At 44.8% G+C, this 23,122-nt stretch overlaps 1 protein-coding gene across 4 annotated transcripts in view; it reads left to right on the forward strand.

Moving 5' to 3' along the window:
- The first annotated feature begins 264 nt into the window (after positions 1-264).
- The window catches only part of PBX4 (PBX homeobox 4), a 58,352-nt gene continuing 35,494 nt past the window's right edge, over positions 265-23,122 (forward strand). For 3 of the 4 annotated variants that reach the window (XM_083353995.1, XM_083353996.1, XM_083353997.1), the window contains exons 1-2: positions 265-645; positions 22,187-22,260. In XM_083353995.1, coding sequence (XP_083210121.1) covers positions 434-645; positions 22,187-22,260 — 286 coding nt within the window. In that variant the 5' untranslated portion in view covers positions 265-433. The remainder of the gene's footprint in view (positions 646-22,186; positions 22,261-23,122) is intronic. The other variant, XM_083353994.1, reaches the window with a different exon arrangement.

A 23,122-nucleotide genomic window follows, 5' to 3' on the forward strand; every position in this document is an offset into this window, starting at 1 on the left:
GGGGCGGCGGTGGGGGAGGCCGAACTCGGCTCGAGCAGGGAGTTAACCGCTCTTAAGCCCCGCCCCCTCCCCCCCCGGAGGCGGCAATTGTGTCGAAGCCGCCGAGAGACTGGCTTTGTCCCGGAAGGGGGCGGGCAGCTCCAGGAGCTGGGCCGCTGCGCCAGGCGACAGTTGAGAAGGCGGAGCCCCGTCGCGCGGCGGGGGCCGGGGGCGGAGCGGGCGCGAGTGAGGAGCCGTGGGGCCTGTTGTGTGTCAGTCGTGTGCGTTTGTGTGTGTGTGTGTGTATACGTTGAGGGGGCAAAAAAAAAAAAAAGAGAGACGGAGGGGCTCGAGCGGCTCCCGGAATCCCCCTCCCGCCGCGCCCGAGGCGGCTCCCTCCCTTTACTGCCCTTTCCCCCCCCCCGCCCCCGCCGTCGCCGCCGCCGCCTCTGACATGGAAGAGGCATCCCGGCTGCTGGCGGGTCTCCCTCCTCCTCCTCCTCCTCCTCCTCCTCCTGGGGCCGCCGGAGATCCCTCGCCCCACCGACTTCAAGCGCCTCCAGGCCCACCCCAGCCCCAGGCAGCCCCCGGACTTCAGGACACGGGGGACATCTTGCAGCAGATCATGGCCATCACCGATCAGAGCTTGGATGAAGCGCAGGCCAGGTGAGAAATACCTGGAGACGTTCTGGCCGTGGGCGGGGTAGGGCGGGGGAAGAGAGAGATCCTGAAACGAGATTGCCTACGTGTGGGCGAGCGTGTTTTTTCCCCCCGTGCCTTTTAGTTAGTTTGAAGTAACACGCTTTTGGCCTGTTCTCAAAAGCAGGGAATGTTGGATCTTGGAAGATCACGGTTGCTGTGATATTATATATATATATATATATATATATATATATATATATATATATATATATATATATATATATATATATATATATATATATATATATATATATATATATGTATATGTATATATGTATATATGTATATATGTATATATATGTATGTATGTATGTATGTATGTATGTATGTATGTATGTATGTATTAGAATATAGAGATTCGAGGCAGGAGGTTTATTTAGTAGGCCAGGGTGGGAGCAAATAGGAACTGGGCACATCTGAAACTTTAGGTTGGGTGAAAGGTACGGGGGATGTAAAGCAAAGACAAAAGGCTTGAGAAGCATTGGAAATTTTAAACCAAAAGTACCTGGCTCTGAATATAGTCTTCTTCTTGGGATGACACTGGCTAGGTTTTGAGTCCTCACCGAGTCGGTTTTAGGCATCTTTGGACAAGTGGATGGTGTGCAGCAGTTAAAATTGTGTAATGTAAAAAAAGAGGCTCAGAGGGATTCAGTCCTGAGTCTTGGCATATTGCTTAGTCTGATTTGGTGACAGTCTTGATTTGGTGACTTCCTTGGTAAAAAAAGGCTCCTGTAATCTTTAATGGACTTCCATAACGTGAGACTCTTGTTTGTGAAATAAGTCTGCTAAAATCAAACTGCGTTGTGGCTTATTGTGAGAACTCTTTATTACAGTTTTGAACAGGATTTATGGCTTAGCGTCAGAAACCAATCAACTTCAGCCAACTCTGGTCATGCAAATTGTGAATTAGTATGGAGTTTGATCTCCGAACTCAAGAGAAAAAATAATCAGGGATGTATACTCTTTATTTAGAAAGGAATTATGACCAAAATGAAAAGAGTATTTGTCTAATGTGCTTTTATGCAGAAACAATGTTAGGATAATGTGACCTTTGATGGTGAGAGAAAAAACTGAGGGGGGGGGATAACTTTGCTTTCTTGGCAGTATGTGGTCAATAGTGTCGAGGCAGTCACAATTATGCACTAAAACTGCAGTATAATGCATGAAATTCACAGAAACATATAAAATTTGTATCAAAATATGCAACACCAGAGCACTATGCCGCATTTTGCTACACCATATGAAATAATAAGAACTACTAATAAATTAATGTAATAACCAAGAATAGATCTGCAAGAACTAGAGTACTAATGGAAATGCAAGTTAATCTGAAGACTGAGTTGAACATTTGGAGTACAAAAAATAAACAGCTTCTTATAAGATCACTTCTTATAAGGATAGTAAAGATTATTATTACACCTGTTTGCAGATTTGCCTCATTACTTTCTGCTATAGGACACAGCTTGAAGGGGAAATTCAGATTGGTTTTTGATGCCTTCAGGGAAATTGTGAGAGTAGGATGGCTCCACAATTACATATACTGTGACCAAACTGAAGACATGAGGAACATTGGTCAACTTGTTGAATGGTCATTTCTTGAAGAGACTGATTTTTTAGTTAGTGCTATGCATCATTAACAGTACAAAACAATTAAAATAGATTGTTATCTTTTTTATTTAAATATATTTAACTTGGTTTGACCTTAGAAGAATTTACTCCAAATATTATTAGCTGCATCTACTTACTTTGGTAGAATTTATTTCCATGTATAGTGAGTTTAAATTAAATATATGATTTTATTCTTCAGTTAAGGTTACAAACATTTTCAGAGGTGAAAGGAAAGAATGAGCATCTAAGGCTTTTGCTTTGTTTTTTTAAAAATTTAAGTAACTGGCATTCTGCCTGAACTGGCTTGACTGACCCAGAAAAGAGTGGCAGTGTGTTGTGATTAAAAAGCTATGTCATATATCCAAATGGATTCACTAATATTTTGTGGAAGTAAATAGATTATAAAATTACTATCCCCAAATATTTTAATTATCTACATGTGCTAATTTTGGGGTTAAAAGCAAGATATTCTCTATCTGGTTGCTTGGCATTATTCTTAATTGTTATGTATGCAGAATTTCTTTAGTTCACCCTCTAACATCTCCAAACACCTACATAGAATACCCTTGTGCAAATATTGCCTGTGACTATCAATAGTTTTAGGCTAGATAGATTAATGAACTGCTCTGTATTTCAGTGACTGGTAAAGTGGTTGTTTAGGACAGTTAGAAACTCAGCTACAGAGTTGCCTAAAGCACTTTGAATGATAGGATTGTAAATATGAGTTGTTTCAAGATGAGGGAACCATGTAATAAATGATTTAACGTGTGCAGACTTTGGCAGTTTCCTTTAGCTGTGAAAATGGCTCACAGTTACTCAGGCCATCCTGTCATCTGGATTACTGCAATATGTTCTCCATGGGGCTGCCATTGAAAAACATTTGGAAGCTTCAACTGATGCAAAATGCAGCTGCACAGGTAGTACAATAAATGATTTCAGATATTCAACACATGTAACACCATTGCTGCAGGAGCTGCACTGGTTGCCAGTGTGTTTCTGGGTGCAATTCAAGATGCTGGTTGTCACCTTTAAAGCCCTTTATAGCTTGGAGCTGAGGGCACATTATCTACCAGTTGTTTCTATCCACTCAAATTTGTTTGGCAGGTTGAACATGTTATGGGTCTGGTCAGCCAAGGAATATCAGCTGGCAGAGACCAGAAAACATGCATCTTCTGTGGTAGCCTTTGCTGTCTGCAAAATTCTCTCTTCAGAGATTAGGATAACCCTGATCCTATTGGTCTTTCCTAAGCCCTTGAGACCTGGTTATGTGCACCGGCCTGGTGTCTTGAGTATTTGAAGTATTTCGTTTCCTAGCTATGTTGGCATCTAGGATGATAATTTTTCTTGATTGCTATATATATTTATTTTTGTACTATACTATGATTGTTTTTATAATTGTTTATCGCCCACAGTCATTTGTCTGAGATGGACAGCCATACAAATTGAATGAATAAATGAATGAATGAATGAATAAATAAATAAATCATATTGGTGGTTTTTTCCTTCTCCCAAAAAAAACAAGTCAAGAGTCAAGTAATTCTTTTTGCTACATCATATGTCTACTTGCAGTTTGACAGAAGTATCAAGCTCATGCTTATTTCCCACAATAAATGGTGTTACTTGTTGAAAGCTAAAATGAGCATATTGTTAAACCATAGCAATGTTTTTTTATCTTGTAATGGCTCCTTTTAGTGGAATGTTTTCAGTGGACAGTTTTACCTTTTACAGTCCACTGTATAACTGTCTATATCTTGAATCCATCTTGCTGGCTGAGGATTTAATATATATAGTATAGAATGCAGGATCTACTCTGTTTTTGCCACTAAATTTCTGACTGTTGTAGAGTGAAACAATTTAGATTGGATCAGATGTGTGAAATGCTTGCCTAGTAGCTTGCAGTAAACAATATTAATTTTTTAAGATAACTAGGCAGGAGAATTTTTTATAGATAGGAAGAGAGGTGATTATTATTTCTTTGAAACTGTGCACTGCAGTTGACAAATGGCACTTTGAAATCTTAAAGATAGACTAAAGAAGAAAATAGGCTAATGCCAGTCGATGTTTCTTAGGTTTCTATAGAGTCTGCGATTTTTTCTTCTTCGTTGTATCTGCTTCTCCTTAGGGATGGGGGAGTGGTAAATACATAGAGGGTGGATATACAAAGAAAAGTAAAAGACTTGCTTCTCTATCATTCTTGCAGAATTACTTACATTTGTATGTTAAATTGGGAGATCTTTTTTTTAAAAAAAATAATTGGCTACAAATTACCTGTAAATCTGGATCAAATTAGTTAAATTCAGTCCTGCTGAAACCCTCTTTGGAAGCCTGTTCCATGGACCACAGTGGGATATTCTTTTGACTAAAACTACACAAGATAGAGCTTTATGAATGCTTACATTTGCATTAGGTTGAGATGTAAGTAGCACATTGGTTCTAGTATTATGCTAGGGTAATATTACTCTGTTTTCAGTGTGATATATTCTTAGTTCTAGTAAAAAACTGTATACTTCACCCTAAATTAATCAAAATATTGAAAATATTAATAGGGAATGGTAAAAATTGCAGGAATGATCTATGTCAAATCTCTCTAGACATTAGTTTTATCTATGCCTCTCCCTCCCTCTGATATTTGTGGAGATGGATAATAAAAAAGCATGAACTAAATAGAATCTGGTTCTCAATTAAACTATTGTTGAAAACTCTAGGAAGAGTAAGGTGCTTTTTTAAAATTCCAGTTTGAGAAATACATTCTCTTTTAAGGGGACATGGTTATCTGTTTTGTATTTTTCATTTGATTGAAATTATGGGATGTAACTTGCATGATGTGGAAACACCACAGCAATGTGAATTAGCACTCTTTTCTGTTATTTGCCAGTGGTGAAGGATGTGATTTCATTTTTAATAAAGAGTAATATTTTATGAATATTAAACATTTTATTATTTTGTAGAATGGTTGACAATATTCTGAGATTAATGTTCTGAATTGTAGCTTTGATACGGGCGTTATATCGGTACACAGATTGAAAGAATACTCCTGAAGTGTATACTACTAGCCTGTAATGATTATTTTGATAACAAAATTATTTAAAAAAAGGTTTCCATACTATTTCAGTGACTGAATTATCTTAAATTAGGTTTAGATTAAGCAAGGGAACACTAAGTAGATCCAGGTTTAGTTATGATTCTTGGGAATATATATTTCTTATATCAATTTCCAGCTCAAAGGTTTGCTATTTTTGCTGGGGGGAAAAAGCCCTACTAAACTCAGCACAGTGATCTGATAGTATCTATTAGTTGGATGGGATTTTTTCCAGCATTCATATATTTAAAGTCTGTAGAAAGTTCAGGTAACATGGAGTTTGCAGCCCTTTCTACTTGCACAAATTGCTTCTGCTAAAAGGAACTTTTACTTTTTTGCAAGTAATTAAAGATTACTGCTTTTATATAGATGCTTGCAAAAATACTGTTTTTTTTAAAAAAAAATCTGCTTTCCAACTCTGACACATATTCAAGGTAGCTGTTGAAACATCACTGTAGAAGCAAATAACTGACTTGGGTATATATAGTGTGAAACGTGTTATGTGTGAATTCATATAGAAACTAATACTTCTATGGTACATTAAATTATAATATATTTGGTATTAAAATGTGACTGTGGCACCAAAAAGTAAAATAATACTCTGTCCTTTGCTCCACTGCAAATGTGCAAATTACACTTTTAGTATACCTCCAGAAAGCTACCTTTCTTGTTCCTGAATTTAGTGCTTTCCCTTCTTTTCCTCTCTGTTCATTCATATGTCAGTTCCCACATTCCTGTGGTTTGCTGTGTGTGACATAATGCTGAAAGAATTGGCTGAAGGTGCAGCGTGAGTCAGGGTGGTATTTGTGCAGCAGAATATCAAGACATATTCCTTGAGTCCTGGAACTTGAGCTGTTACTTCACTTAGGAGAGAAGGCTCTTGTCCCCAAGAAAATCATCATGGGAATGTCATGAAATCTATTCTTAGTCACGTTAATATTTTCATTTGATTTGTCCAAACATGCTCCTATTCGCCTTGAAATCCGCAGTACTGTATATAACTATATGAAACATCATACACACAATGTATGCAATATGGTCTGGCAACTTGCTACAACTCTCAATATTCTACTTTAGAATCTAGAGCAGTGTAGAATGATTCCGTATTATAATATTTCACAATATCTGTTGCTAATTTCTGAGGACTATTTAGTCCTAAAACCAGAAATCTGCTTGTTACTCTCCTCAATCAGAAATTTGATTTTTAACGCTATCCTGTAATACACACTTGCACAAGGTAGTTGGCAGCCCTGTTCTTCCGTTAATATGGCTGTTTTTGTCTGCTGACAATATGAGCCTTGGTGGATGTGTTGTTTAGCAGCTGCTGTTGTGCAAACTTATTATATTCCTTGTGGAAGTGATTCCATTTTGAAATTGCACTTGGTTGGAATTAAACTTCTGTAGTCATGCCAAAGTTTTGCATCTGACTTTCTTTGAAATTAAGCAGTCACAAACTGCTATCTTCCATATGCATTAGGATGCTATTCTGACGAAGTGGGGCATTAATGTGAGCAGAGGTTTGCACATATTTTGTTGGTTTATTAAATATTTGAATCTAATGTTTTCTTAAAATGTTTCTGGTTAATCTTAAAAAGATAAGCAGCATCAGGCTGGATTAATACTTGAATAGGAGGAGATCATTAGGAAATCTCAGAACTGTAGGCTAGACTGCTGTAATTGAAAAAATATCCTAGAAGGTATGGACAAAACCACTTCTATTTTGTTTCCAAAAACCTTAATGATTGTGTCCATGTACTCCATAGGAAGTGAGCTTGCCTTGAAAAAAAAGCTTAATAAATACATATTTAAAAGCAGCATGTGGGAATGAAATATTACAGACCTGTGTAACCCTTTGGGTGGTTTTCATAAAAATACTGTGTAGAGTCAAGCTATGGTATAATTCCCTTTAAATAGCGAAGGCAAAGAATTTCAGTGAACATTGATTCTGGAAATGGAAGGATTTTGAATATGAAATTTTGTAATAGAGTCAATTGTATATAATGACATGACTCTGTATTTTTGATTATGAGTGTTCTGTCCAGTGAGGTGAGCTATTGAAACAATTAAGAAAAGGGAAAACTTGCAGGCTATGAAAAATCCAAATCTGGGAATGCTTTAATGGTTTATTTTTATCATTGTGAACCAATACTGTACATGTGAAAAATGCACAGATCTTTCTAAAAATTAAACTTCATATTGTATATTTTTGAAAACTTAACTAGTAAGGCTGTGAAGCAGTGTGGATTTAAAGGCAAAAGGGTTCTTCAGAATAACAACCTCATAGATCTTTTGTCAGGATCATTCTGCAGCTCTAAAGGAAGGTCATGTGAACTTAGAAAAAAAAAGAAATGCTTTAAGGCTGTGGTGGCGAACCTATGGCACGCGTGCCACAGGTGGCACGCAGAGCCCTCTCTGTGGGCACACGAGCCATTGTCCCAGTCCTAGCCCTTCAGCTGGGTTTTATAAAACCTTTTTGCTTTAGGCCTCTGCTGCTGTGTGGGGAAAAAAAGGTTAATCAATCAGTCAATTTCAACTTCTCGCTGGGAAAAAAAATCGCGCAAAGTTGGAATTCATTGATTGAACATTTTAGTCCCACTCAGTCTGCCATTACCACCGCAGTCACGCCCACCCAATGGGCCACACCCACCCAATGGGCCACGCCCATCCGGCACCCGACGATACATAAGTGGGTTTTGAGTTGGTCTCTAAAAGGTTCGCCATCACTGCTTTAAGGAATTGCTGCAAACAGGTATTATATGAAAGCTTCTGTGCGCACCAGGACACCTTTTTCCTTTCAGATTCTAAGTATGATTTCCCTTAGCATTCAAGAACAATGGCTTTCTGTTGGACTTTCAGAAAAGAGTTAAAGATGGCTCAATTGAAAGCAGAGGACCAGAATGAAGATCTAACATAGGCATTGGCTTTTGGGGATTCTTCCCTGGATAAGGAGTGGATTTGGACTCACCCACATGTGCTCCAGACAGTTGCTTCTCATGAGACTGCCAGACAGCAGTTTCCAGTGGGTTTAGACCTCAGGGAGACAAGAGATCATCACCATCTTTGCCCAAACAGTGGTCTCTGCCTTTTCAAGTGACTTTGGGTTTGCATATTTCCTTTCTTAATCACTTTTGGAAATTGCTTGTTATCTGTTAACCAGAAGTGCAACTTTTACTAAGGTTTAATCGCAAATTAAGACTGAGTTTCCTTCAATCCGTAGAGAAAATAGGTTTTAAATACAAGCATAAGAAATTAAAATATTTTTTTTTGAATAAACAGCAAAAAGAACATTGATTTTAGGAAGTTACAAGTGGACTAATGGCCCAGATGGGTTAGAAATAAGATTTTGAAACTAATTATAAGAATCCTTCCCATGGGAAAAAATGCTGCTGTTTTGAATACTTGAATATACAATAAAATTGGGGTTTTGAAGATTAGACACTTAAAAGAACCAAAGGAACTAAATGTTATAGTTAAAGGAGAAGAATGCTTAAATTTGTCCTATTAATGTAGAAGAATATTTGATTTGAAAGTGGATTTAAAAATGCTGGGCTATGGGGATGATGTAGAAGGAGATATACAAACGAAACTGTGAATGTCTTAAAAAACCAAAAGAGTTACCTGGATAACTTTCTTATATTGGATTTACAAATGAGATTTATTAAATTGTTGAAGAATTTTGTGAAAAGGGACATAGATAACATGAGAAGAAATCAAATAATCCAGGAGATTATTTGAGGGAATTAAGGATCAAGATTGTTAAAAGTAAAGGGAAGAAATGTAAAAAAGATCAAGATTGTTAAAAGTAAGAGGAAGGAATATAACCTTGGTTTATTTGATAAAGGTTAAAATAAATATGTTGTTAACTCTGGCAATTCTTAATGGACTTTTGCTGACCAGGATTGAATTATGTGGCTTTAAAAATTTGTACAGCTTTAAAAGCTGCAAAGATCAGAGACGAAATATGAGAAGAAGAGATCATTTGTTGTATTTTAAGAGAAGATGATAACTTATTAGCAACAGCACTTAGATTTATATACCGCTTCTCAGTGCTTTACAACCCTCTCTAAGTGGTTTACAGACTATATTGCCCCCAACAATTGGGTCCTCTTTTTACTGACCTCGGAAAGATGGAAGGCAAACTGCTGGAAGTCGGGAGCCAGCATAATTAGCCTGCAGTACTGCATTCTAACCATTATGCCACCACCAATTAAAATTGTTTCTACAGGTTGTTCTTGAAGCACAACCTTTTGTTTAATGCAGGGATGTCAAACTCAGTGTCATTGAGGGCCACATTAGCATTGTGGTGCCCTCACGGGGGCCAGGTGGGTGTGGCCCACTCGTTGGGCATGGTTGCAGTGGTCACAGCTGACTGGGCAGGCGTGGCCAGGGTGGGCATGGCCACACCTCACTGTTGCCCGATCGGGGGATGCGTGTGGGGGCCGGGCAGGGTTGGAGGAGATCCAGGAGGTCTCGGGTGGGGGGGTGGGCAGGAGGCTCGTCCTGCGGGGTGAGGCGAGGCAGGGGGCAGGTGAGGGTACCATTGCCGTGGGGTAAGGCAAGGTGAGGCAGGGGCCGGGGCGGCTGCTGCCTGCCACCATCAGCCCCTGCACAAAGGGGCCAGTGAGTGCATGGGGGCCGATGGTGTCTATCAGCAGCCACAGTCTGCTGGCTCATCGACCAGCACACTGCAAATACTGGGCCAGTCCTCCAGCAGCAGGCGGAATAGGGGAGGTGGGAGGCATGTGATGCAGACCGGCTGTCATGCCTCCATCTGAGCCTGAATCTGAGGAAGAAATGGAGCCGGAACAGGACCCTATTGAGGCCCAGGGAGAGGTGTCTGTGGCTTCAGAGGACGTGGGGAAGAGCAGACTGAGACAGGCCAGGGCCCTTCAGGTCTGGAACAGGGGAGACAGAGTTCAGGTGATGAGCAAGGCCCACCCCCACCTGATCCTAGAGCATGGAGAGTGGAGAGTAGGAGGGAACAACGCAGGCAGGCTCACTTACTCGGGAGGAGAGCGTCCCACTGCACTCCACAAGGCACACCTGGGGATTGAGATTTAAGGAGATGCTGTGGGGTGGGGACTTTGTCGGGAACAAACGTGGAATCTTGGGACAGTTGTGTATTGTTGCTCTTGTCTTTTGTTGGAAAACCTGGACACCTTGATTACCGGACCGACTGACCACGTGGATTTCCTGATTTATGATCTCAGACTGCATTTCAGAGTGTCTCCTTGCAGACTGCTCAGGCAAGCTGAGATTCAAATGGACTCATTAAGTTTTTGTTTTGTTTTGTTTGTTGTATGTCTGGCCTTGAGGACATTCGTATATTTCTCCAGCTGTATTGAAACTGCCTTCAGCCAGATGCAGCTGAAAGGAATGTATATGTGCTTTGGTTGAAGGCTTGCCAGCAAACGTGGGAGCTTTTGGGGGGGAATTTGCAGCTATTAAAGGACTGTTTACATTGCCAGCTGACTGCATTGCCTCTGTGTGGGGCCCTGGGTCATCACACTGCCGGATGCGCCTACTCTGTCCCATATATTTTTGCTTGCGGTTGGAGGGCAGGTCGCTGCTGGTCATCTCGCCCCCCTTGCAGATCTTGCAATTGGCCAGTGCATGTAGCCTGTTCCCCTCACACACCCGATACACCTTGGGCCGGCGCCACCAGTAGCTTGCGCAGGTCCATTAGGCCACCACTGCCTGGAGTGGCAGGCCTGCCCAGCACAAAGGAGGCGAAGCAGCCAGCTAGGAAGCTCAAGTAGAGGTGGTACAGCACACCCACACCCAGCAAGCAAAAGGCCATGCCGAGCAGGGAAAGCCAGATCCCCATCGGTACCATGGCCACCCAGTCCCAGGCAGGATTGTATGCCTCCCCCCACCTGTGCTGGGCGGCCATGGCACAGTGGGGATCCGGCTTTCCCTGCTAGGGGTGGCCTTTTGCCCGCTAGTCCTGGGCGTGTTCTACCACCTCCACTCGGGGCTTCCTAGTCGACCGCTTCTCCTCCTTTGTGCTGGGCGGGCCTGCAGCTCTGGGCAGTGGCCTAATGGACCTGCGCCAGTGGCTGGCAGCTGTGTCTGCGGTGGGTACCAAGATGCTTGAGGGGAGTGCGCTCCACCTGCGGGCCAAGGGCAAGACTCACGAAGGGGCTGAGGAGATGACCAGTGATGACCTGCTCTCCAACCAAAAAGAGATGGGACACAGTAGGTATGCTTGGTCCGCATCAGATGCCCTGACTCCACATGCTGCCAGTGCCACTGCAGCGCTGCTGCTGGAGGGCTGGCCCAGTATTCACAGTGGGCTACACATAGCCTGCTGTCAGACAACGTTGACCCCTTGCGCCCACCGCCTCCTGTGTGCTTGCCTTGGGGGCCGCTGGCCTGGGCGATGCCGGAGCCAGAGCGGCGGAGGGTAGTCCCTCACCGTCTCCGGGACATCTCCAGGGATCAAATATTGGCCAATCACGGGCCGGATGTGGCCCGCGGCCTTGTGTTTGACATGTCTGGTTTAATGATTGTTTAGTTACAATGACAAGAAGTAACTTACAACTGGACCATTGCAGCATATCCACAATCTTCTAATCAAAATTTGGGTACTTGGCAACTGGTATGTATTTATGAGAGTTGCCGCATCCCAGGGTGATGTGATCCTAATTTGTGACCACCTCAGCATCAATGGGGAGAGCAGGATTTGCTTAACAATCACATGATTCACATAAAAACTGCAGTGATTTGCTTAACTATGGCAAAAAAGGTCATAAAATTGGGCACAACTCACTTAACAACTGTCTTGCTTAGGAATGGAAATTCTGGTCCCAATTGTGGTCATAAGTTGAGGACTACCGATCATTATATAAAGTTACTGTATATATTTCTTTTCTTAAAAGTATATTCTTATTTTTTTTCCTTTTTCTATTTTTCTTTAAGCTTTTTCTCTTTTCTGCACTTTCTTTTTTTTATTTTTTAGTTAGTACCGTATATACTTGAGTATAAGCCGACTCGATTATAAGCCGAGACCCCTAATTTTACCCCCAAAAATTGGAAAAAGTTGGTGACTCGAGTATAAGCCGAGGCTGGGAAATGCAGCAGCTCACGGTAAATTTCAAAAATAAAAATACAGGTAGATAACAATAAAATTGCTTTAATTGAGGCATGTGGAAAAGAGGGTCAACAAAAACAATATATTATCAGTATATTCAACAAAAACAATATATTATCAGTATATTCAACAAAAACAATATATTATCAGTATATTCAACAAAAACAATATATAATATTAAAGTATTAACAATAACTTTAAATGTACAAAAACCTTAACTCAATAAGCAACCAAGCTAAAACACAAGCATCAAAATCCTTCAAAACTGGATTCCTCCTCCTCATCTGTATCTGCAAACAGAGCTGCAGCTGTAGCTGGTGTGAGGTTATCATCATATACATTGTCACAGAGTTCGCTGTCATCACTATCACAGTTGTCCTCCTCATGCAAAGCAGTGTCTTCACTGCCATCCATAGCATTACTTATGCCACATTTCCTGAAGGCGTGCTTCACCATGTCCTCTGGAATCTCTTCCCATGCATCACGAACCCACTTTGCTATCAGTTCTATGTCAGGCTTCATCATATTTCCACCTTTTGTTAGTCGGGCTTGACCAGATGACATCCATTCACACCACATCTTTCGCACACGGTCTTTGAAAGGTTTATTTAAACACACATCTAAGGGCTGTAATACAGATGTAAGCCCACCTGGAATAACGGCTAAAGTAACTTGAGAAGACTTTGCCAATGTTTTTATGTCATCAGATGTGTGGGCTCTGAACATATCCCAAACTAGCAATGATGGTTTTTTCTTTAAGGCTGCTCCTGGTCGTCCATTCCAAACTTCTTCCAGCCACTTTTTTGTTCCATCTTCATCCATCCAGCCTTTAACATGTGGGCGCACTGTAATTCGTGGTGGGAATTTGACCTTTTTAGGCAAGGTCTTTCTTTTAAAAATAATGACAGGCCGCAGCTTAGTTCCATTAGCCAAACATGACAGAACAACTGTAAAATGGTTTTTCTCATTACCTGTGGTTCTGAGTAAAACAGTTTTGTCTCCCAAACTTGCCACGGTTCTGTTGCTTGGAAGATCAAAGGTCATAGGTGTTTCATCCATATTCCCAATATCTCCCAGGTCATAGTTATGGATCTTTCTTTGTTTTATGATGAATGAATGGAATGACATCACTTTTTCATCAAGGTCTTTTGGCAACTTCTGTGAAATCTTTGTTCTTTGCCGCAAACATAGGCCATACCTATTCATGAAGCCAGTACACCATCCTGCTGACGCAACAAAATTTTCAATGCCTGGTACTTTTAATTTGTCATCTTTAGCCATTTGAAGGGCACGTAAGCGAATTCCCATGCGTGTTACGCAGTAACCATTTTGACGACACTCCATAACCCATTCATGCAATTCAGTCTCTAGAGCCACATATGGAGTTGTTAAACCACGTCGAGCTTTTTTTGCCTTTGGAATCTTTTCCAACTCAGCTTTCATTTTCCGCCACTCCCTCACTTGTTTTTCATCAACACCAAATTCCCTACTTGCAATACTGTTATTGCTTTTTTCTGCTCTTGACACAACCTTTAGTTTGAAAGCAGCTTCGTATGACCTGCGTCTTTGTTTTGGTGCAGGAGTACTAGAAGTACTGGGCTCCATTGGTGCAGGAGTACTAGAAGTACTGGGTTCCATTTCTAACAGGAATGGGGAGGTCTGCTAGGAAGGTGGCAGTCAAGCGTTGTTTCCCTCCTCGTGGGTGTGTGTGTGTGTGGGGGTGGCAGTCAAGCGTTGTTTCCCTCCTCAGTCAAGCTTGTTTCCCTCCTCGTGCGTGTGTGTATGTGGGGGGAGGGGCTTGTTTCCCTCCTCAGTCAAGCTTGTTTCCCTCCTCCTGCGTGTGTGTGTGGGGGGGGGAGGGGCTTGTTTCCCTCCTCAGTCAAGCTTGTTTCCCTCCTCGTGCGTGTGTGTGTGTAGGGGGGGAGGGGCTTGTTTCCCTCCTCAGTCAAGCTTGTTTCCCTCCATCTCTCTCTGTGTGTGTGTGTGTGTGTGTGTGTGTGTGTGTGTGTGTGGCAGTAAAGCCTTGTTTCCACGTGGGCCCCGGCGACTCCGCTCCCTCCCCTCCCCTCCGGGCCGGGCTTCTCTCCGCCCGTCCGCCCGCTGGCTGGCTGGGCTGCTGCGCCACCGCTGGTCCCGGGCGAGGCAGCGGGCAAGCGAGAGATGGGGGGAGAAGCGCCGGCGGGTGAGTTGGGGGCGGAACGGGCGAGGCAGCGGGCAAGCGAGAGATGGGGGAGAAGCGCCGGCGGGTGAGTTGGGGGCGGAACGGGCGAGGCAGCGGGCAAGCGAGAGATGGGGGGAGAAGCGCCGGCCGGTGAGTTGGGGGCGGAACGGGCGAGGCAGCGGGCAAGCGAGAGATGGGGGGAGAAGCGCCGGCCGGTGAGTTGGGGCGGAACGGGCGAGGCAGCGGGCAAGCGAGAGATGGGGGAGAAGCGCCGGCGGGTGAGTTGGGGGCGGAACGGGCGAGGCAGCGGGCAAGCGAGAGATGGGGGGAGAAGCGCCGGCCGGTGAGTTGGGGGCGGAACGGGCGAGGCAGTGGGCAAGCGAGAGATGGGGGGAGAAGCGCCGGCCGGTGAGTTGGGGGCGGAACGGGCGAGGCAGCGGGCAAGCGAGAGATGGGGGGAGAAGCGCCGGCGGGTGAGTTGGGGGCGGAACGGGCGAGGCAGCGGGCAAGCGAGAGATGGGGGGAGAAGCGCCGGCGGGTGAGTTGGGGGCGGAACGGGCGAGGCAGCGGGCAAGCAAGAGATGGGGGGGGAAGCGCCGGCCGGTGAGTTGGGGGCGGAACGGGCGAGGCAGCGGGCAAGCGAGAGATGGGGGGAGAAGCGCCGGCGGGTGAGTTGGGGGCGGAACGGGCGAGGCAGCGGGCAAGCGAGAGATGGGGGGGAAGCGCCGGCCGGTGAGTTGGGGGCGGAACGGGCGAGGCAGCGGGCAAGCGAGAGATGGGGGGGAAGCGCCGGCGGCGGTGAGTTCGCGCCCTCCCGCCCTGCCTGCCCCCTGGCCGGTGCCTTCGCCCCGCAAGCCCCCCCGACTTGCCCGGAGGAAGCGGCGGCGGCGCGGCGCTGCGGGCCAGGAGGGGGGCGCGGCGGGGGCTGCCCCTCCTGCCGAGGAGCCGAGCCCGGCGGCGTGTGTGTGTGTGTGTGTGAGACCCGCAGGAATGGCTAGTTGCGTTTCTCTGTGTGTCAAGCCCCGTGGGCTCGACACACAGGAAGGGGGGGAATGTCGGAATGCCGCTTCCCTACCAGCCATTCCCGTGGGTCTGACACACACACGCACGCACGAGGGGGAGAAACAACGCTGGACTGCCGCCAGCTCTGCAAGGCTCTGCCGCTCCCTTCTCTCAGCAGCCTGTTCCGAACGAAGGGACAGTTCTTTTTTTTTGTTGACTGGAGTATAAGCCGAAGTGGAGTTTTTCAGCCCAAAAAGTGGGCTGAAAAATTCGGCTTATACTCAAGTATATACGGTATTCTTATCTTGCTAACTATAATGTTCAATAAATTACCATAAAAAAGTTCCAAAGTAGCACAGCCTAAAATATCTGTAGTAAGATTACATCAAACACCATTAATTTAACTCTACTATAAAATGGCAAAAGAAAAGTCTGCACCATAAAACATTACAAAAACCTAAAACATTTGCATGTACACATACAAAACATTTGCATGTATACGTACAAAACCAGTATAAATTGACACTTGAGTTAAAGCTGTTTTAAAAGCATTTGTAATTGTGATCTCATGGTTAAGAAACTCTGTTTATTTTCATATCCCACTGTTCAAATAAGCTTATAGACTAAAAAAAACCCCACACTGTTAGAACTAGCAGGAAGAACTATTCATACCAGAAGCACTTAGGGAAAATGAAAAAGTTCTTTGGCCCATGCTAAATAAAATCAAGGCAGATACAATGCCAATCTCCCTGAAAACCTCTTAAGACTGAGCAGCATTACCAAGGCCGGAAACAAAATCTTGCTATAATGCTGAGGAACTACAGGTAACCCTCGACTTATGAACACAATTGAGCCCAAAATTTCTGCTGCTAAGTGAGATGTTTGTTACCTGTGTTTTGCCGCATTTTCAATCTTTTTTGCTATGGTTGTTAAGTGAATCCCTGCAATTGATCGATTAGTAACTCGGGTTATTAAGTGAGTCTGGCTTCTCCATTGGCTTTGCTGTCTCCAGGACACTGCAACCATCATAAATATGAGTCAGTTGCCAAGCATCTAAATTTTGATCACATGACCGTGGGAACGCCGCAAATGTAAAAAATGTTCATAAGTCACTTTTTTCAGTCACTTCGAATAAAAGTTTGTAAATCGAGGATTATCAGTTTAGGAACTGAAACAATGAGCACTAACGATGGAGAAGAGTGCCACTAACCAATCACAGATGTGTGTCTATTTTGGGGGAGTATAATATAATAAGATATCTTTGGACTCAGGTACAATGGTGGTCTTCAAGGTTACGCATTATATTTTAGGAAAAAATAGACGAGGGTTTATTTATTTATTTATTTATTAATTCGGTTTATATACCGCCCTACTCCCAAAGGACTCAGGGTGGTTTACTAGGCAAAATTTAAAAACAATACAATATAAAATTAAAATTAAAATTAAATTAAGTCTAGCCGCAAAAATTAAAATCACAATTTAAAAACATTAAACCCCTCAGTCCAGACCAGATAGATCAAAGAGCCAGGTTTTTAGGTCCCGGCGAAATGAACGAAGGTCGGAGGCAGTCCGGAGTTCCGTTGGCAATTGATTCCATAGGGCAGGCACGCCCACAGAGAACGCCCTCTCCCTGGGGATCGCTCGTCAGCAATCCTTGACCGGTGGTACCCTGAGGAGGCCCTCCCTGTGGGAGCGCACAGGACGATGGGAAATTGACGCTGGCAGCAGGTGTTCCCTTAGATAACCCGGACCCATGCCATTTAGGGCTTTATAGGTCATCACCAGCACCTTGAATCTCACCCGGAGGGCAACTGGAAGCCAATGCAGTTCGCGGAGAAGAGGTGTTACATGGGAGTATCAGGAGACTCCCATCACAACTCGCGCGGCTGCATTCTGCACCAGCTGAAGTCTCTGAGTGGTTCTCAGGGGCAGCCCCATGTAGAGAGCATTGCAGTAGTCTACCCGGGAGGTCACGAGCACATGGGTGACTGTGCGTAGGGCATCTCGGTCCAGATAGGGTTGCTGTCATATGTTTGCAAGAAAAACAGTCACATTCACATGAAGCTTGACTCCCTGTAGAAAAGGTCTAGTGAGAGGTTGAGCCCAATAGAGGAACATTCTCAGATTCTTTTGAGTTTGTGAATACCTAGAACAGTGGTGGCAAACCTTTTAGAGACCGAGTGCCCAAACTGCAACCCAAAACCCACTTATTTATCGCTGGGTGCCAGGTGGGCATGGCCCACTGGGTGGGTGTGGCTGTGGTGGGTGTGGTCACATCAATGTTGCTCGTGGGGAGGGACACCTGTGGGGGGTGGGCAGGGTTGGGGGTGCTCCAGGAGGTCTCTGGCAGGTGGGGCGGTAGGCAGGAGACTCATCCTGTGGGGTGAGGCGAGGCGAGGCAAGGTGGGGGTGCTATTGCCATGGGGCAAGGCAAGGGCTGGGGCAGCTGCTGCCTGACACCATCGGCCCCCGCACACAGAGGCCAGCGAGCGCATGGGGGCCGACGGTGTCCGTCAGTAGCCCCAGCCTGCCGGCCCCTCGACAGGCGCACTCTGGGGCTCCTCAGCCCATCGCCAGCAGTTGAAAGAAGCAGCCTCCAAGATGGATGGTTGGCCAACAGCTGAGGAGGTGATGCAGTGGGTCGTGCCTGGGAAAAGGAGAGCATGCGAGGCCAGGAGGGACAGGATGGGGGGGGAGGGAAACCAGCCGTGCCAGGATGCATTCAGCCACGTGGGACCTCGGCAAATTAGCAGGCGGCTGGTTGAAGAGGGACAGTTGCCATTTCCGGGGCGTAGTGCGTATGCCCACAGAGAGGGCTCTGAGTGCCGCCTCTGGCACCCGTGCCATAGGTTCGCCACCACTGACCAAGAATTTGAACAAGGGTCTCGTGTTATCTATAAACTTGATCCATGCTAAATGAAGCTTGTTTGTGCAGCTAGGAAAGTTGAACTGTATGTTGCTAGAACTGGGAGTGATTAATGCATCATTGAAAAAGGGAGTAGTACCCAAAAAGTGTAGTATTTGAAGATCCCATCTCAATCCAGCTACTCCAGACATACGATGATCAAATAGTTGTTAGGGAATGTATTGGAGAAAGTAGTGGGGATTCAGCTACAGCAGAGGTGTCAAACTCAATTTCATTGAGGGACGCATCAGCATTGTGGTGTCCTCGGGGGGATGTGGGGGCATGGCCCACTGGGTGGGCATGGCTGTGGTGGTCATGGCTCACTGGGTGGGGGTGGCTGGGGGCATGGCCACCTCGACGTTGCTTGTGGGGGGAATGCCTGTGAGAGCTGGGCATGGTTGGGGGAAATCCAGGGGGTCTCTGGTGGGTGGGGTGGTGGGCAGGAGGCTCATGCTGTGGGGTGAGGCGAGGTGAGGCAGGGAGCAGGGTAGGGGTGCCATTGCCTCAGGACAAGGCAAGGTGAGGCAGGGGCCAGGGCGGCTACTGCCTGACACCATCAGCCCCTGCACACAGAGGCCAGCGAGCGCATGGGGCCCGACGGTGTCCGTCAGCAGCCCCAGCCTACCGGTCCCTCGACTAGCACGTTCTGGGGCTCCACAGTCTGCTGCAAATACCGGGCCAGCCCTTCAACAGCAGGCAGAGTAGGGTAGGGAAGGGGGAGGCATGTGATGCAGACCGCCGGACATGCCTATTCCATCCCATCTGTTTTTGCTTGCAGTTGGAGAGCCGCAGCTGGTCATCTCGGTCCCCTCGCAGATCTTGCCCTTGGTCCGCATGTGAAGCCTGTTCCTTTCATGCACCCGATGCACCTTGGCCTGCCTTGGAGTAATGCTGCCAGCAGCTTGCGCAGGTCCATTAGGCTCCCACCACCACCTGGAGTGGCAGCCCCGCCCAGCACAAAGGAGGCAAAGTGACCAGTTAGGAAGCTCCAGAAGATATGGTAGAGCACGTCCATGCCCAGCAAGCAAAAGGCCACCCCAAGCGGGGAAAGCCAGATCCCCATCTCTCTTGATTTTTTAATGCCACTGAATATTCCTCTGGATTGTCTGCAGGAATTGGGATAGACTCCCTGTTACTCAGAGGTTCTTCTTCTTCCTAAGTGGGTGATTTGAGTTGATGTGTCGGGTGGAAAAGTAGTCAAACCTGTGAATGCTTCACTTGGAATAGTGCCTGTTTTTCATAGTTATATAGCTGCCTATTTCACAATAAAGTGACTCTTGGTGGCTTACAATAAAAACAATCATAAAATCCAAATGCAGTTAACTGCAATTAAAAATATCACCTATAATAATATTATTGATAATGGAGAGAATTGATGTTAAACAATGCGCCATTGCCTTGAGGTCTCCAGGTCTGCTGACACAGCTGTTTTTTAAGGGACCTCTGGCAGGATGTCAAGGAGGGTCAGTCTCATTTTGGAAGTGTGTGTGTGTGGGGTGGATGTTCCACTACAGATGCCATAGCAGAAAAAGCTTAGCTCCCAGTTACCTGCAGGACTATCTATCCCAGGGCTTTTCAACCTTTTCACCCATTGTACCACTTTTAGGATATGGCAACATCCGAGTACCACCAGTCGCCTAGCAAGGTGTCAAAAACTTGGATGACCTCCCCCCAAAAGGAAAAAAGTGATGAAGTACAGGTAGTCCTCGACTTACAACAGTTCACTTAGTGACTGTTCAGAGTTACAATGGCACTGAAAAAAGTTCCCCCCAAGCCACAGCCGAGCAAGACACCTGCCTGCTTGCTTGGTGGCCCTCTTCCTCTTGTCCGAGGTTTTCATTGTGGTGAGCATTTATGTTGAGGATTGGCAGCGGGGGTGGGGTGGGGGGGTGTTTGGTTTTTATTCCCCCCGTCTGCTGGGTGGTTGCAGCAGGTTTTGGTCATTTCACATGACCCTGGGACACTGTGACCATCATAAATATGAATCAGTTGCCAAGCATCTGAATGTAAATCACAAGACCCTGGGGATGCTGCAACATTCCAGCTGATCGGCGCTTCTGGGCTCAGCAGAAGCACCGGGATCAGCGCCGAGCTCCAGCTGGAGCCTGGCGCTGATCCTGGCGCTTCCTCTGAGCCCTGACAGCCCTGCAGCTCCAGCCATCTCTCATTCAGGCTTGTGCGGTGCTGCCACCGGTTCAGCTCGTTCCCCTCCCCCGCTACCACTTTTCTAGGATGGTCGCGTACCACCTGCCAGGTGCCAATGTACCACAGGTGGTACCCGTACCACTGGTTGAAAAGCCCTGATCTATCCTACTCAACTAGGTCTGCTATATGGAATTTTTAAGGAGAACAACGCTCAAGATACTAAACTGCCCTAGCGAATTCGTCTGTCAGTGGTTATAATTCCTGCATTTTTATTGCATGGTACTGTAAACTACATTGAACCCTTTGGGAAATTGTGGGTCATAAATCATTGTTTAAATAAATGAACAAAAACCTTTATAAGTGTTCAGGTGCCCGTGTGTCCATCTCACTGAATAACTGCAATCTCAGCTACCCCGTTGCGGTTGTGCCTTGGGGTGAGGAAGGCCCTGGGAGGCTCTGTGCCTACTGGCATGCAGAAAACTGCCATGGGCCAGGAACCCCACTGGTGCATAGGTCTTCCCCCTGCCCTATCACTTTCCTGGAAGACTTGAGCCTTCTCCTTGCCCCACCACTTTTCCAGAAGGTTTAGGTCTTCCTCCCTCCATATCACCCCCAGAATGCTTTGCCCTTCTCTCCACCCCCTCACTCTTGAAGCTCTGGGAGGCTGCAGAGTACAGGAGGGGAAAAGGCCATAGACTGGGGAGAGACGAGGAGGTGGGAGTAAGTGAAGCGCCACTGTGGTCGTAAATGCAAGCGGGCTGCCAAGAACCTGAATTTTGATGTGACTTCAGGAGCCCTGCAGTGGCTATAACTTCAAAAATTGGTCATAGGTTCCTGTGTTCAGCACCTCCGTGACCTTCATAGTCACTCAACGAATGATTTTTAAGTCGAGGACTTCCTGCAATCTGTTTGATTATGTGTAAGTAGAGTCTCAGTTCACGTGGGAGGTTGCTGTTCTGGGAAGATGCCCCTTCATACAAAGCTGAGAATTCTACCCTGGAGATAGAAATTTATAAAACCAGAAGCCTAGCTGCAGTTATGACAAAAAGCTTTGACTTCTTTGTTTAGGAAAGATTAAAAAAATGTAAACAAACTGGTTACTTTAGAACAGGGGTCTTCAAACTTGGCCCTTTTATGACTTGTGGACTTCAACTCCCAGAATTCCTCAGCCAGCGTATGCTGGCTGAGGAATTCTGGGAGTTGAAGTCCACAAGTCATAAAAGGGCCAAGTTTGAAGACCCCTGCTTTAGAACAAAACCTCCTTGATTCGGCCAGAAATGTGTAAGAGAAAAATTGTCTGTTGTACAAGTGATTTATCAATTCTGATTTGGAGTCTGTCCGTGTAATTATATAAGTTTTAACTTTTTGTGGTGTTTAGTTAATATATATATTACGGGCCTTGAATGAACTAGTAGTGAATATGGTTTTGAATGAAATGCATTGCCTCTTCTTTGTTTTCATTTTTTATTCTTTTTGTCATTCATTCTGTTTTTCCTTTCTCTCTTTCTTTAGGAAACATGCCTTGAATTGCCACCGAATGAAACCTGCTCTTTTCAGTGTGCTATGTGATATTAAAGAAAAAACAGGTTTGTTGGCATTTCCATTTTTTTTATCTGAAAACTAACAGTACCAGCTAATAAAATGGATGTACAACAATATCCTAGTTCTTAAACTGACTGCTGATATTTGAACCAATAATTAATTAGAAATTATTTAGGACTTTGGCGACCTAAAACTTTTAATAGGACTCTGTTCCTAAATTATTTGTAAACTGATTATTTTCAGGTTACAAAGTATTTTGTTCTGAACAAAATACTAACAGTTCAGAAGAGGTTTTTTGTTTCTCTTGCCTTTTTAAATAAAACAGGTACCAAGTATATTTTCATCATTCAAGAAATCAAACTGATATCAACCTGCATTTACTGGCCCTCTCTCCATACTTATTGTGTTAATGACATTTATTTAATATCACCCACTGCTATCAGCTGTGCATTGACAAGTGATGTTCAATCACTTTTCTCAATGTTTTATTCTGCTATGTTAAATGTTTTGTGTTTTTTCTTTTGATTGAATTTGAATTCAGTATGATGATTATCATCTGTAAAATTAACCTTTTTACAGACAAACTTAATTTTATGGCGTAAACAACTTGTTGAACACCAAAGGCCACAATGGAAATGTCTTGCTCTAGAGAGCTGTATAACTAATTTGTATAATTTAATTTCTGTATAATGAATATAATTTGCATATCATTCATATTAACACAGTCACCATGATAATAGCAGGTGATGCCTTTTATGCTGTGTCTGGCATAAAATCATTTAGCAGTCTCAGGTGACACGACATAAAGATCTGCAAATAGCAGATAATGTTGGCTGTCATTTGGACTGAAGGGCTTCTAAAATTCGTATGAATGGCATATCTCACATGCTGCTTTTTCCCTTTTTA

Source organism: Vipera ursinii (assembly GCF_947247035.1).
Source record: "Vipera ursinii genome assembly, chromosome: 2".
Classification (NCBI taxonomy): Eukaryota; Metazoa; Chordata; class Lepidosauria; order Squamata; family Viperidae; genus Vipera; species Vipera ursinii.